The sequence below is a fragment of the Ursus americanus genome, chromosome 14, assembly GCF_024610735.1.
Source record: "Ursus americanus isolate L20-20 chromosome 14, mUrsAme1.1.p, whole genome shotgun sequence".
Classification (NCBI taxonomy): Eukaryota; Metazoa; Chordata; class Mammalia; order Carnivora; family Ursidae; genus Ursus; species Ursus americanus.
In genome coordinates, this window is record NC_142140.1 from 22,763,145 (window position 1) to 22,779,568 (window position 16,424).

Below are 16,424 nucleotides of genomic sequence, written 5' to 3' on the forward strand. Positions count from 1 at the left end.
TCTGTGTATTATAGGCTCTAAAAATTTCCTCAGTAAATATTTCTGTTTTATTTTATTTAAGAACTTTTCCCCAATATATTTGAGTATGGAGATTTTTTTCCTCCTCATTTTGGGAAGTACCGTTCCAGATAATTCTTTGCATTCGTGATTTCAGGTTTTACTCTCCAGTTTACAAGTGAAAGTCAATTGTTAATATATTAGTTGGTACATGAATATGGACCATAAATTCAAGGGATTCCGATTTGGTTGTATGAACTTTATGCTATCTTCTGGCAAATATTTGTGAAAGTATTCAGAAAGCCTGGATTTTGCAATTAGGATTCCATTTCCATTTCTAGATGCTTTTATAGGCATTCAAGATACAGAATCAACCTATCTGATTAGAGTATTTACATATTCAATCAGACTTCAAGCTATATTGGTAGACATGAAGGAACCTCTGGATTTTACCTGAGGTTTAACTTTAAAAATCCACACTAGGGGACCACTTGTGCTGGTGATCTAATAAAAGGCCCTAACAACATGTATTCTAAAGAGAAGGGTTTGGGAAAAAACAGATATACTTGCAATATGATAGGTTAAATAACAGGAATGTACAGTACTATTATTCTATCCCAGGTAGATAATACATAGATATTTTCTTTCTATAATCATCATCTGAGTAACTTTTAAAAAGAGAAGATGGACAAAAATTTCTTTTTTTGGGAAGTGAGCCCCAGATGTATCATTCAAGTGACCAGTACAAAAACCCAATGATGGGATTTGACATTTCAACTTTTGGGCCAAGAACACAGCAGTTATAGTAATGAATTTATGATTTTCAAAATACTGGAATTAGAAATATCAGCTGTGATGGCAGCAAAGACCTCACGGAAAAAATTCTGGCTGACGACAAGTCTCTAAGCAGGGTGTTCTCTGGATTTGGCTAAAGCTGACTCAGGATAAAAACATGGCGAATAAAGAGGACAAGTAGGGTTAGAAAGAAGTTATTTACCACTTTAATAGGGCTGTCCAGCATTTGGTCACATAGATCATTCTGAAACCTAATTGCTTTAATGGTCTTCCTGTCTCACCAGAAGAGATCTGAATACTCTTGGAAAAAGCAAATCAAACACAGAAAGAGGTGCCATGATAAGACTTGTTGCTACAGCACTATGTACTTAATGATGCCAGACTTTGGATTTAATCGGAGGACATTGCTGCAGTCTAGGACAGCTATACAAAGCCTTAAGACATTGTATTTACAGAACTTATTAATACACGGATCTGTATTCTACCATAATTTTGCCAGAGTCTTAATAGCATGGTGGAGTAGCTCCCTCAAGAATCCTCATTGTCTTATCTGTGGAAAAGCTAGTAGTTCTAAAAATACTTTCCTGGAAGAGGTTAGAATGGTTATTATATATCAATTGAATATAAAGTATGGTTATGTAAGCCAAGCTTGCATGCTAATATTGCACAGGGTAGAAAGCAATAAAACAGGACGCTGTGCTTCCTTGGGCCATCTGGTAGAAACAGAAGGAAGCTCTCGATTCAGTATTGTTATGATGCCTCAGATTCCAGGAGTCCACCTGTAGCTGGCCTTCCAGTGTGAGTGCCATGTTGAAATTTCAAAAGGGCACATGTCTTCTTCCTTGCCAATAAAAAAAGAAGTCGCAACAAAACAAAACAGAACATCCAAACTCAAAAGAGGTACACCAGCCGCCTCAAACTGTGGTATTGTTCATTTCTTGAAGATAATATATAATATTTCAAAATATTATATATATACATATATTTAAAATGGTACAAAGTAACTATAGATCCAAATTAGAAGATAGTTGATCGTTCTTCGTAATCCCAAAAATTTTCATTGAGAAAACCCTTTTTTTAAACCCACTTTCCATGGTGTTGCCAAAAGCGCGGGGTCTTCTCACTATAGGATACTTCGTAAGACACAGTAAAAGCACTGTGATTATCTGGTAACCAGTCAAAGTGCAAATAAGAAATCCATTTGGCTTGTAATGCGTAGGATGTTTTAAATTCTTAAAACGTATTTTCCGCAGAGGTGGTTTTCCTTTGCTACTATAACAAATGCTTCCATTAGGTTCTTGGGTGAATCTGAAACCAAAGAAAGAAAGAAATTTCAGGGAGAAAAGAACAAAATGAAGGCGTAAAGAAAGGTGAATAGGCAGAAAATGAGGACATCTTGAATTTATGGTATGTTGCTTCTTTCAAGTGCTCTGAAGCCAAAAATGTTAGTCTAGAGCCGTAGTTCTCAAATGGTGATCAAAAAGCACACTGACAGGCCATCGTATTTTTATCAATTCATTACATTTGTTTTGCCACAGCTGAGGAGCTAGACTCTGGGAGCAATGAATAACCATGACTGGCTTCATTGGCACATGTCCTATCCAGTTGCACAGAGCCCCATGCTGAATAGGGCCCTGCACTTCATTTCATGACCTGCTATTGCAGTCTTGAAATTATTACCAATTTTTGAACAAGAGGCCTGTGTTTTCATTTTTGCACTGGGTCCTTCAGATTATGTAGTTAGTCCTGTGTCTGTTTGATGAGAATTTGAACTGAGTAGGTCATTCCACAGCCTTGTCAAGTTGGCCTGCTGTAACATGTGGAGGGGTGACATAAGTCACTGCCAAGGTTAGAACACATTTTCTCAGGAACATAGGAGACCCTTGCAGGATGAGGCCCTCTTCCTCTCAATGACACAGGACTCAAGGGCAACCATGAGCATACTCCTACCACTATTGGTGCCATTTAATATATTTGAATATGGTCCCAAAGACTCTATGTTCAAAAGGATGCATGCACAGAGAGCCACCGGTTTGGGGCGGAAATGATGATTCTAAGAGTTGAAGGTTCTACTTTAGAGTTCTAGGACATACGCATTTTTCTTCATCATCTCTTAGTTCTTTATAGTCTTAGGAATTGAGTATTCTGAGTCCAGGGGTGGAGTCCATGAAAAGCTTTCAGGGTTGGGTGGGAACAGTAATAAAAGTTTGCTTTGAAAATTTGGTTGTGCCTGGGGCAGCACGTATGAGAAATCTTCACACATTTATTTTTTTATCCTCTCCATATGAATAACAGTTTCTTCCAAATTTTGGTTTCCTACATTCCAGTAGTGTTTATCACCTCCTGTTTCCACTGTCTTCTTCTTCATCAAAAGGAGGGGGAGAGTGACATTTACAAAACCAAACTGGAATTGCCTTTCTTTATCTCTATCGACCACCCCCACCCCCAACCTTAGGCCCTATCCTCCACCGAAGAACAGGAGATCAGTCATATCTACCATCCCATCCCCAAAACCTTAATTCACTAACTTTAGATAGAAGAGGATTAAATATATTTATTGGTTAAAGAAATGAATGAGTTCACTCTAACCCAGGGGCAATTGTGACAGCATAAATTGATTTATTTTTCCTTCCTGCAATTTCCAAATCCATCCCCCTGCACCCCCCACCTCCACCCCTCCTTCCTACCCTTCTCTCTTAAAGGTTAGTTCATGCAAAATGGTCTGGACCGCAGGATCATAAAGGCTTTTGTAACACGTCAGACCCGGTGGAATTTTGAGTGACACAGCTGAGATATGCCAAAGCCGGTACTTGACCCGTCTGTAATATGAAACGCATTGGCCGATGAGAATGGATGGAGATGTGCAAGGTCAGAGTCACCATTGGGAGGACGGGCCCAGGAGGGTGTGGACAAATGACTGCAATGGATTTGTGTAAAACATCAGTTTGACAAGATAACCATTGTGGTTAGGTGTGCAGTCTGAGGTCTGCTAAGTCCGCCTTTTAGGGAAGGAAACTTGACTCTACACTGCGTAAATCTAACTGTTGATTTTCTCGTTAGTCTGAAAGACACTAACATACTGAGTTGAAGGAAATCCAAAGTTGCTTGATACGTCCCCAGGTGTGATACCAGTTTATGTTCTGTTTTAACCTGCCGATTTTTCCTTCCAAGTGACTTTGGTTTTCTCCTCATTTTATTCCCTTCCTCCTTATGTTCCCCAAACAATGAATATTCAATTTTTACATGTGAATTATTACAGCATTGTCAAGCAACTTATTTTTTCCAGGGAGAAATCTATCTTTCTAAATTAAGGCATCATTCCTGAATACACAGAGTATACATTTCTTCCTGAATGCACTGGATATAGCATCCCCAACTTTCTTTTTTAAAAATACATAATATGCCATATCATTTTATATATATTAAATATAAGACAATATTTGTTATAGGGAATTAGCTCACCTGATTACGGAGATTAGCAAATCCAGAATCTACAGAGCCAATTTTCCAATTACGTCACCAACTTTCAAAAGTATGTTTTTGATATATAAGTTTAAAGAAAAGAAATAAACCCATAGGCTTCTACAACCATAGGAAAAGATCTCTTGTCGCTATCTGGATTGGTGTGTCTTGCTGCAGACTAACAACAAAGCAATTTAATGAAACAACTGAAGCTGTGGTTAAGTGGGAATAGGGTTAAAATTTAGCCTTGAGACTTCACCCAGATGTACCAGACTTCTCTCCGGGAGCGTTTCTGTCACCAGCTTTATTGTACCCCCTGCTGGATTTTGGAAAACTTCTCAGGGGTGACTATTTTCTCTCTGTAAAATGACATTCAAGAAGCTTCCTCTTTGCCTAAGGTTTATTCTCTCCAATCTCCCAAAAGGGAAGCCTGTGCCCTTCCCTCTGTAGGTTATATTATCACCTAGAACTAATTTTCCCAATGTTTTCCTTCAGACTGTAGCCTATTACCCCAGCTAGTTCCCGTTCTGTGGTGTCTGGTCCTTTAAATGAAACAATGAATTTCTACTCTCCATCCTCCTTAAAAAATGAGCATCATGAACTTTTGAATTAGATCACACTTTGAAATAGCTTTTGTTTATCTACAATTCACAGACTGCTGAGAATTTTGACTTGGGATGATTATTTGGGAAATAACTCATAATAGCAAGGTTTTTAAAAAACCTATATAAGGAAAAATGACATCTCAGGACTCTATCTTGCAAATCTTTTCATATTGGAGTTACTTTAAAAAATTAACAGTATGAAGGAAATTCTTAATTGCCATTAACAACCTGGGCATGTTTCTTCTGTTTTTTGGGGTTTTTTTGTTTTGTTTTGTTTTGTTTTGTTTTGTTTTTTGCTTTTATGTTTTTGTTTTTCTTTTTTCTGAGAATACTCTCTTGGAATCATTATTACACATAAAACCAAAGAGGTGATTTTCTTTTTCTTACTACTTTAAGAACTTGAATTTTTTTATCCTAAATATTACCTTTTGGATAAGAACAGAGCAATGAAAACATATGACTCATAATTAAAGCAAATCTGTCTATTATACTGTTTTAAAAGTTAAACTGCCACAGACAATATTTGAAGTATGTAGGCATATTTATACTCTGACAGGGAAAAACACATAGGGTATACTAGAAAAATTAATATAAAATCTATTTTGGAACATATCATCTAAAGACTGGCATTGGCATGCCATTTATACAGAATGGAAAGTTCCTTTATGTATCAACTGGACTTAACTGTGCCTTTGTATTTAAAAGCATGTATTTCACTGTGAATTTCTTTGTAAGGAAGTGGGGAGAAAATTAAGTCAGTAGTAGCGTCTGAGTCCTCTCAAGGTGTAAAAAAGTACAGCTTTTCCTAGTGTTTCCTTTTTCCTTCTCTAAAGACAGAGTGGAGATTTATTAGTTGAGTGATGTGTTGCTCACATGACTGGAGAGCAATCTCTTATTTCCTCACTTGAAATGGATACACACATTAGAACAGGGACATCCTGTGCTTTCAAACCAACCACATGGGCGATTTATTTCTCTTGTACACTCAACGATCTTGGTCACATTCAGCCCACTCAGGACAGCAGCAAACACAGTGTGCTCTAGTCTATTACTATGATCAGACCTGCACTGTACTTCTGGAAGAACAGAAAATGTCTAGGAGGTATTTACAATATGTTTTAAAATACACTCTACAGAGGCCAAATCAAAGAAAGTTACACAGTCATAAAAAGTAGCATTAATATTTCTGTGCTTTATTTATATTCTGTCTTCCAAAGAGTCTCCTAGTTGCTACCCTTGGAATTTCATATACTTAAATCCTGAAATAATTTGATTTGTATTATTGTTCTTTACTGAGTTTCAGGTCTGGAGGAACCATGAGAGCAGGGCTTATGTTCAATAAAGGGAGATCAGTTATCATTTGGAAGAGGAAATGGAGATTTGGCAGGAAATATATCAGCAACCTGCTTGAAATCATACCGGCCATGACTCAGAGTAGCTGAAAACCGACTTTTGAGGGCATTTTCAGATTGTTTGCTAGAATTAGTTTCAGGCAAAATGTAACCAAAGGGAAACCTGAAATTCACTCTCCATCAGTTAATGAAGATGGTTTCTGGAGGTAAATGTCATGAACTGGGTTCATTTTTGAATAAGCTCTCCTGAGGGGGTTTCTTTGAATTGAAATACGACAATCCATGCTGAGCATCTCAGGTGCATGAAAATGCATGCTAACGGGTTGGGGTGCTCAGGAATCTCTCCTGGCCATGAGCCAAGGAGGTATAGCCGTTTACTGCTTATTGTGGTCAATACAGGCAACTAAATTTGATACGCAAAGAGTCTCTACTTATTTTTTATATAAAAATATGTTTTATAAGGTATTATGTTTTCTGCATCACAAGGCTGCAAGTATCAGTTTTATTTCTTGAAAAGATAATGCTGAAAAGAAAGATCAACTTAAGCCTCATTATACAGGGGTGGGAATCAGAGATGCCCTTTTAAATTTGAGTCACCCTTTTGGAAGTCTACAAGTTCAACATCTTGGGATTTGTAAATGGTGGAGCTTGTTTTCAACAATACCCAATGCATTAAAATACACACACACGTTGCATGATACAGATGTGTGTAACCCTACTTGTTGTTAAAATAGTAACATAGTTCTGTAGTACATTTGAATAAATACTGTCTTAAGTGCTCTGAGCAACCCCCTCCATCCTGTCCCCTTTAGGACACCCACACTTTCCTATGATCTAGTTTCTACAGGGTCGATGGCTGGCCTAGTGGGGCCTCTCCAACCTGCCATTATAACCCCAATTCTGATGGGTTGGATGGCTTCACTATGCAGGTTGTTACATATTTTGAAGATAACTCCTTATTTTACCATAGAAGCCAAGGAATGATAATTCACATCACAAAAACCTCTCATTTCTTTAAAAGATCATCAGATAATTCTTTGAAAGACCTATAGAAAATGGCTGTACTTAAATGCAGTCCTTTTCAGCAAGCCATCTGGACGAATTGGGCAAGACTCTTATTTTATAATCTCTGTTGAGCACCATAGTTATTGGCTGAATTCTTTGAATAATTACTGTTCCTCTTCCCTTTGGCTAGGGCAACCCAGCCTTATTTATGAGCCAGTCACAGAAACACTGAACTGCTCAGTATGGAAAAGTCAAGTTCAATCTCTAACTTCTTGTTGATGGATGGACACCGATATGAATGGTTAAGAATGTTTTCTGTCAGGGAAAAGGCCTTCTTGTCTCCTGTTCAAAGCTTCTCTGGGGACTGTTTGTAGAACACAAAGGCAAACAGTACAGTTGGTAACATGCATGAGACATTTGATAGAAATAAACTTACTCTTGTGGTCTTAATTTTATTGCCTGTAGCGCACATCCATCCGGAATTATCAGGTAGTGTCTTACATTCTTCTCCCTCTAGACAAGGCTCCATCTCACACCACCATTTCCCAATCACTATGGAAGCTGCATGAAAAAAGGAAACAAGTGTGTTTGCATTCATCCAAACAACTTGGGCCCGGGTTCTGTGACCCTCTAGAAGTGTCAATTTTCTTGCAAGCACGTTAGTTTCTCTTTACGCTTCAATGACTGGCTAAGAATTCTCTCTGAAGAAGAGTAATATTTTCATGTATCAGTCTTACATTGCAAATATAATTTTATGCTGACTGGTTTGATCAAGCAACGTTTTGTCAAGAATCTCCTCAGACGATGAAGGGTGAAAACATATGGATTGGGGAGGCATACATTTTGGAGGAAACTTTGTTAGTTTTCACAAACCAAGGACCTGTACTATTTCTTTTCAGGGAAGGGGACAAAAGTGTTAACTACTCTTCAGAATGACAGAGCTATTCCTTCAGAAAGGCCAGTTTATCCACTCCGCATTAGGGTTTATCCCACAGGCTAATGCCTTTGAGAAAAAAAACAAAAATGACTGAAAGTATAAAAGAAAACCTGTAAAATAAAAACTAAGAGTAATAATAAATAAAAGTATTTGTTTACAATCAAAGGTATATTTGATGTGAGCTGAGTTTCCTTTTGACGTTTGGTATGATGTGGATGGAACTTTCAAAAGTTAAGCCTCTGATAAAAAAAAGTCCCGCTTTTCAGGGTGAAATCAAAGATGACCACAATAGGAAGCTGGCAGTGAATTTAGTAGATGTATTTATAGAACAGATTTGTTTTTGTTTTTGTTTTGATAATAGGATTTTATAAAATAGTGACTGGATACACTCCACACAAATCCAGAAGTTCCACATCTTCCTTAATGCGTTAATGATTGAAGGATTATTTCTGCCATCCAAAATGCTCAAAATGTCTGCCAGTGTCTCTTTCCGGCACTTTCCGATTGGCTGTTTGCACACTGGACTGAGACCCTAGTTCGGTAGATACTCACCCCTCAGCCTCTTATCCCCCAAAAAAGAAGAGTCCCCACCATGATGCTTCCTCCTCACAATGACAAAGAGGTCAGAGGACATCTGTTAACCTCACAGAGGGTTCGTATTAAAACAGAATGGAGTCACACTTCCCCCTCCCCAAAGTGAAGGAGGAGCACGTTGAAATTCTCCACCCATCCATCATTAGGCGTTCTGTGGAGGGATTACATTGCCAATTTAGAAGCAGAATGGTTTAAACATCCGGCCATCTGCCTGCATTCAAGTTTTCCTCTTTCTGTGCTTCCCTGACTTCAGATTTTCCCACCTTTGGAATCTAGTGTATGGATTGCAAATTTTGATGTTACATGCAAAATCATGTCTACTCTATTATCCAGTCAATTTAAGGAATTTTCCAAGGGTAATTTTGCCTCTGTTTGATTCATACCTTATGTGCAGATGAGACTGAATGACATAAAATGCATCTCCATTGGAATATAGCATGCAAGTATAGCAAGTAAAATCTCGTAAATAGGCTATCCGTATGTAAGACAATGTGATATTTTGCTAAAACATGGAGTAGTAACAGAAGACACATATGCTCCACAGGGTATAAAATGATTATGAGAGTTAAGGGTTTTTTTTTTTTTCTTTTCTCTTTTCTTTTTTAAGATTATTTATTTATCTGAGAGAGCAGGGAGAGAGGGAGAGAGAGAGGGAGAGCACAAGTGCACAAGTGTAAGTGGGGGAGAGGCAGAGGGAGAGAATCTCAAGCCCACCCTGCTGAGCACGGAGCCTGATGTGGGGCTTGATCTCACAACCCATGAGACCATGACCTGAGCCACAGCCAAGAGTCAGACACTTCACTGACTGAGCCATCCAGGTGCCCCAGAAGTGTTCTTCTTTTCAATAGCAGGGCTCCGTATGAGGATGCGGAATAGGGCTGGATTCCAGTCACAGGTAAAAGAGACCTTATTTATGTGAATTAATAGGTGACAATAGTAAATAAGAGATGTGTGTGTTTTGGCAGCAAGAAAAACACATGTAGTGGTGAAAGGGGACAAAAATAAATTGCAAGGCTTCCGGTGATATAGATAAAAGTCCGGGTTTGGCCGTGTTTATTGAGAGCCCACAGTCTGGAACTTCCTTTCGGCCAGCACTCAGTCAGCAACAGGCTGGTGACATTTGCCACACTTGTCCCCTGAAATCCCACCTAATATCTCACTATGGCTGCCCTGAATTGACACCGAGAATGGAAATGCTGTGATCTTAGCTCTGAGGGGAAACTGCCTTTCCTGACAGTCTCCCATTTAGCGGTTGTGCCTTTTTTCCCACAGAGGGACACAAATGATGAACAACTGCCAGTTAGGTCAGCTCGAGCGTCTTTACTTCCTTCGAAAGGACGCTGTGCCCTCTTCCTTTGGCTGCTCTCTGCCCTCTCAGAGCTGACCCACTTTGCTGCAAGCCAACAAAGCAGTTTCTCTTTCTCTTAAGTGTTAATATCTTCTAAATGAAAATGCAGACAATAGGAAAAAGAAGGCATCTCCAAACCCACAGATCACCTTTAGTTCCAGGTAGTAAAGGTCCACTGGCTCACAGGGAAAAACGAAAGGCTTTCTAAGAATAAAAACGTCCCCAGACACACCTATAATCTCTAAAATTCGTATTACCCTTGCTTCTCCTAAATAGAGCTTGATGCTTTGATGTTACTCTCTGGTTTATTAGAATCTACTTCATTCTCCTGGTGTTGCTTTTCTAAAGATGCTATTAGACTGATTTTGCTTCTGATTCATGCATTACACAGTCATTTTAATGTATGTCACTTCATGTCCTAGGTCAAACTACAGTCTTTTTTCCTAGTTTTTTTCCATATACTCATATTTCCTGCAGTAACTTTAAGAAAATTCAGAGAGGATTTATAAATTGCTCCCTCTTCGTCCATCCTGGAAGCTACCTAAAACCTTCAGATTATTGAAAGAGGAATGATTGATTAAACACAGTATGCTAATATGAATGTTACTTAACTGTTTTTATAATTTTTCCGATGGCGACATTTATAATAAGAAGAATGTAAACACAAGTAATTCTAAATATCTTGAATTATAATGGTCAGTGCAGTAATAAAAATGACAACTGACATCTTTGATGGCCTCTTCTGTGTTTCTGTGTTAGGTACTTTAAACGTATTAATCTTCACAGCAACCCTAAAGGTGGGTATTATTTTGAACCTATTGTATGGATGAAAAAACTGAAGGCCAGAGGGGTTAAATAACTTTGCCATGCTTAACAGGAAGGAAGTGTAGGTATTAACACTAAAACGCAGGCCTGCTTAATGATAAAATCTATTTTTGCATCATAATAGTGCAGACATATTCTAGTTTGTGTTCAGGATTCACAGAACTCTTCAAAAGCATTTACTGACTGCTGAGTGAATGAATGGATTCTCTCTGGTGTATGATTATTGAAAATAAATTTCACACAAACAAAACACTTGAGGAAAACATAAAACATTTAGTTTCTTATAAAATTAAGTTAACATAAAAAAACTATTTTGGGTAAGAGCCAGTTTATATCACTCTTGTTTCTTGAAGACTGAGCTACGTGTTGCTTGATTTTACTACTTCTAGTGTTTTAGTAGAAAGTCCCAGTAGTGAACAATTTTTGCAGCCACAAGAAATCTGTGAGGTAGAGGACTTTTTATCCCCTAGAAGAACTGAGTTAGTTAAACATCAGCTACAAAAACCAACTCTTTCTTATCTCTGGTGATTATGAAAGAGGCTCCCTTTTAACCCCGGGGTTCTGGAATTTGCTTTACGAATGTGCCATATTCAGGAAAATATCTGATCTTCAACTTTTTTAAGAACGTTCATCTTTCCTTGAGAGATTCTTAAAATCACTAAAGCTACTTTAATCATGAGTTTTGATTTGGCCCTTATACCAGGTCATGTTGCTACAGAGCAAAAGAGAGACTGTCAAAGGAGAATCAATCCATCTTTCAGTGATAAATCTTAAATAGACCAGAAGTTCTTTTTTTGTTGTTATTATTGTTCACTTTGAGGCATTTTCCCATGTAAAGAGAACAAAGTACTGATAAACAATGGACTTAATAAATACAGCAAATATGCATTATTTTGTTGAAGAGTTGCAGTCCCTGTTTATCATTTCATTAGACAATATTTGGGTCTCAACTCAGTAAACGTTCTTTGAGTACTTTCTGGAGTCAAAGGACTACCTGATTTAGTGAGATGGACAAATTAAAGAACATGACATAGTCTCTGCCCTGAGAGCTTACAGTTTAGCTCAGAGTTTCTCAATATGGGCACAACTGGCATTTTGGCATGAATTACTCTAAGGGGTTATAAATGAGCAAAGTGCTCCCTTGGCAGTAAGTACGTTATTGTGCTGGAAGAGGAGGCTCGCACTGGGGAATGGGAAGAGAAAATAGATTGTGGAAGTTCTTGAAAGCATGAAGCTCAGGCTTTTTTCCCTCCGCCTTAAAGGAATGGTAAGTCACAGAATATTCCAGATTCTGTATACAAAGGGAAGACACGATTAATGGGGTGGTTGGGAAAGAAGGATTTGTCAGTGATGCACGAGATGGTAGAAGGAAGAAGCAAGCAGCTGAACTCTTACGTAAGCATGGCTGTATTCACACAGAAGGGATAGGTCTTGATTTCGTTGCCTACTGCAGAATTGTGAAGAAGGGCAGAGCTGAAAGCGATGTTAGGAACAACTGAGGAAACCATATGGCCAATAACTCAACTATATCAACTATAACCCTAACTACAATGGACTGGAATTATTAGCTCATATACCTGCCTATTCACCAGGCAACATGCTTCTGGAGTGCAGGGATCCTACTGCATTCATCTTTGAACGGCACAGAGTAACTCAAGACAGGTTTAGAATTTATGAATGAGTGAAAAAAAAAAAAGAAATAGAGGGGAAAAAATCTTGCTTATATCAAAGGATTGGGGGAATTTCATGAGAAAGTGCGTTCAAAGCACTTAGCAGAGTGTCTGGCATTCAATAGATGTTCAATAAATATTAGCTATTATTATCATCGGCGTCATCATTTTTCTTACTCTAAAGAATAAAATCATTCCAAAACAGAAAAGGCAATTCTTCGCAAAGTGAGAGAGTGAACCATTGTGCTTCAATATTATGCCAAACTCTCAGCTTGCTTCTATGACTTATGAGAGTTTGAGCATAAATTAAATGGCCGAACATGTGATTTCATTCATGTTCCCAGAAGTAGTTATAAGTACATCAATCAAGACAAATTTTCAGGCTCATATTTGTGCAACCTGTCATGCAGTTTAGGCAACGGCTGGAACTCCATGAGAGGACTGGGACAGCTCTCCTGCCTTCCTTGAGGCAGGTTGCTGGAACAGCTCTTCCAATGCTCTTCTTCGAAGGGCCTGTCTGTGACTCCCTCTGTGTTATTGTCTTTATCAAAGTAAACAGAAAGTTAAAGGCATCGAATACTGTGGCCTGCAGTCTTTCCAAACTCCCTCTTTCCTGTGAGCCCACATTTAAGGATAGGATCCAGGGTGGAGAAGCATTATGTAATGGTTAAGCTCTAAACTCTTGAATATAGAACAGAGAAACCTGGATTTGAATCTTAAACCCACTACTCACTGGTAGTATGGCTTTGGAAAGTTGCTTAGGTCAAGTCTAAAATTCTTTTTTTTTTTTTTTTAAAGATTTTATTTATTTATTTGACAGAGAGAGAGAGACAGCCAGCGAGAGAGGGAACACAAGCAGGGGGAGTGGGAGAGGAAGAAGCAGGCTCATAGCAGAAGAGCCTGATGTGGGGCTTGATCCCAGATCGCCGGGACCACGCCCTGAGCCAAAGGCAGACGCTTAACCGCTGTGCCACCCAGGCTCCCCAAGTCTAAAATTCTTGAGTTATAACTGCAGTTAATAGAAATCAAACTGGTTATAGTAAATTTTAGATGAGATCAACATCTTAGTGTCATACATAATAAACTTTATACTCAACGTGTGGCAGTTATTCTGTTATTTGTCCGTGTGTCCTCTCTCCAGCTATGTATGCATCCATCCAATTATCTGTGTAGAGAGTTAATGCCTTATCTTTAATGCAAGCTTATACTAATTGTGGGATGCATATATTCAGTTTTTGCTAATTAGACCATATTTATTTGTAGGGTCTACAATATATTTCGGAGACGTAAATGGTATTATTGATGTGATTGATTAGTATTGCTTTCTTTTTACAAATTCTATTCCAGTGCTTTTCAAACCGGGACAATTTTATCTTCCTTCAAGGTATTTGAAGAAAAAAGTTATCTTTTATCTGTTCAAAAGTTATTCATTAACTGCTGTTAATGACATAAATAAATATAAAACAGACACAGTTCCTACCCTAAAGTGGCTTATAATCTATTGTGGGAGATATGCACTAATTGTAATGATGTGATAATACATACGGACAAATTATGTAAAGGATACTGGGGAAACAAATGAGTGGATCTGCCTTGGATTGTCAGAGTGATGGCAGTAAGAAGAGCCCTCATTAAACATAGGGGTGCTTATATCTTTTCAAACTAGTCTTTTCATTTTCTTTAGGTAAATACCCAGTAGTGGGGTTACTGAATCATATGATATTTCTATTTTTAATTTTTTTGAGGAATCTCCATACTCAGTGGCTGCACCAATTTACATTCCCACCAAAAATGCATGATGGTTCACTTTTCTCCACATTCTTACCAACACTTGTTATTTCTTGTGTGTATGTGTGTGTGTGTGTGTGTGATTTTTTAAACCATTCTGACGGCGGGTGTGCAGTGATATCTCATTGTGGTTTTGATGTGCATTTTCCCTGATGATGAGTGATGTTGAGCATCTTTTCATGTGTCTGTTGGCCATCTGGATGTCTTTTTTGGAAAAATGTCTATTCAGGTCCTCTGCCCATTTTTAAATTGGATTGTTTGTTTTCCTGGTGTTGAGTTGTATACGTTTTAAATATATTTTGGACATTAATCTTTTATCAGATTTATCACTTGCAAATATCTTCTCTCATTTAGTAGCTGGCCTTTTTGTTTTGCTGGCGGCATCATCACTTGCAATAGCCAAGATATGGAAGCAACAGAAGTGTCCGTCAATAGATGAATGAATAAAGAAGATGTGGTATGCACATGTGCACACACACACACACACACACACACGCACTGGAATATTACACAGCCATAAAAGAGTAAGATCTTGACATGTGCAACAACATACATGGACCTAGAGGGTATTACACTAAGTGAAAGAAGTCAGACTAAGAAAGATAAATACCATATGATTTTACTCATGTGTGACATCTAAAAAACAAAACAACTGAATAAAAAAAGAACAACAAAAAAGACAGAATCAGACCTATACCTATAGAAAAACTGATGGTTGCCAGATGGAAGGGAGGTGGGAATGGGCAAAATGGGTGAAGGGGAGTGGGAGATACAGGCTAACAGTTACGGAATCAGTGTTCTGGGAATAAAAGACAAGGCATAGGGAATACAGTCAATGATAGCAATGTAAGATGACGAATGGCAGCTACACTCGTGGTGAGTATAACATGAAGTGTACAGAAGTTGAATCGCTATGCTGTACACTTAAGACTAATGTAACATTGTGAGTCAACTACACTCAAAAAATGAAAGTCTTCATTGCAGAGGTAATTTTATAACTGAGTAATCAACAAAATTGTTTCCATAGTGAAGCAAATAAGTATACGTATTATGAGGCAGAAGTCTAACTTCACATGAAATTTAAGATAAAACACAAGACATAAATCTTTCACTTGTCTGCTGTTCCAAGCTGTCTTATCAGAATGCAGGGGTATAGTTTCTACCGCTTTGAAAAAAGCTGTCTGCTCTGGTGACAGGGAATATTCAGAGACTTTTTATCAACTCAAGGGAGTGCTCCTAACTCCTGACAATACTAATATTCTTCTTTGAGCGCTCTACACCAAGGCTGGAGTCCCTGGCTTATCGTAAACTTTCAATACATGATAACTCTGTCCTTGTGCCCACTTATAAATTAAACACTGCATGTTAGTCTTGCTTTCACTAAATCAGTGGTTTTATTTTAGAATTAAATTCAACTGTATTTTTTCATTTGTTTGTATACATCATTTTAAATATATGTTTAAGAAGAAACACAAAGAATCATGATTATTAAATAAATTTTCTATTGAACATTCCTGTATTCTCAAATTTAACATTCTGTGATTAAAACATTTAAGAGCAACCCCAAAGTTTATTGTAGCATGTGATTTGTAATTTTTTGAGACCCATGCATTCTGATGTTCTTGTTTTTGCCAACCATAGAAACCTTTGTTTTTCCCCCTTAATTTTAAAAGTAACATATATTCTTTTCTAAAATTCAAAGCATACAGATAATTAGCAAAAGGAAAGTAAACATAATCACATTAAGCAGAAGCAGACCGCTACATTTGGCTATGGATTTTCCAGACTTTTTCTCTGATTATTCTTGACACAGCATCCAGAGTGATCTTTTGAAATGCAAATCAGTTCATATCATTCCCCTGCTTAAAACTCTCCACGGGTGCCTGCACACGGACTAAATTCTATACGCCTTATTCTAGCCTTCAAAGATCCAGATTCCCTGCCTCCTCCCAGGTGTCCTGCGTGTTTTTCTACCTGCCCCACCTCCACCCGCCACTTTGGATCCATCTCTCTACTCGTCTAGCTCTTCTGCAAACATGTAAATCT

The 16,424-nt window shown here is 38.0% G+C and overlaps 1 protein-coding gene across 1 annotated transcript in view; it reads right to left on the reverse strand.

Annotated features, from left to right (window-relative positions):
- Nucleotides 1-979: 979 nt before the first annotated feature.
- The window catches only part of TAFA1 (TAFA chemokine like family member 1), a 356,224-nt gene continuing 340,779 nt past the window's right edge, over nt 980-16,424 (reverse strand). Inside the window, exons 3-4 of the mRNA XM_087866864.1 lie at nt 7,653-7,777; nt 980-2,100 (exon numbers count right to left, since the gene is read on the reverse strand). Of these exons, the coding sequence (XP_087722990.1) occupies nt 2,083-2,100; nt 7,653-7,777 (143 nt within the window). The 3' untranslated portion in view covers nt 980-2,082. The remainder of the gene's footprint in view (nt 2,101-7,652; nt 7,778-16,424) is intronic.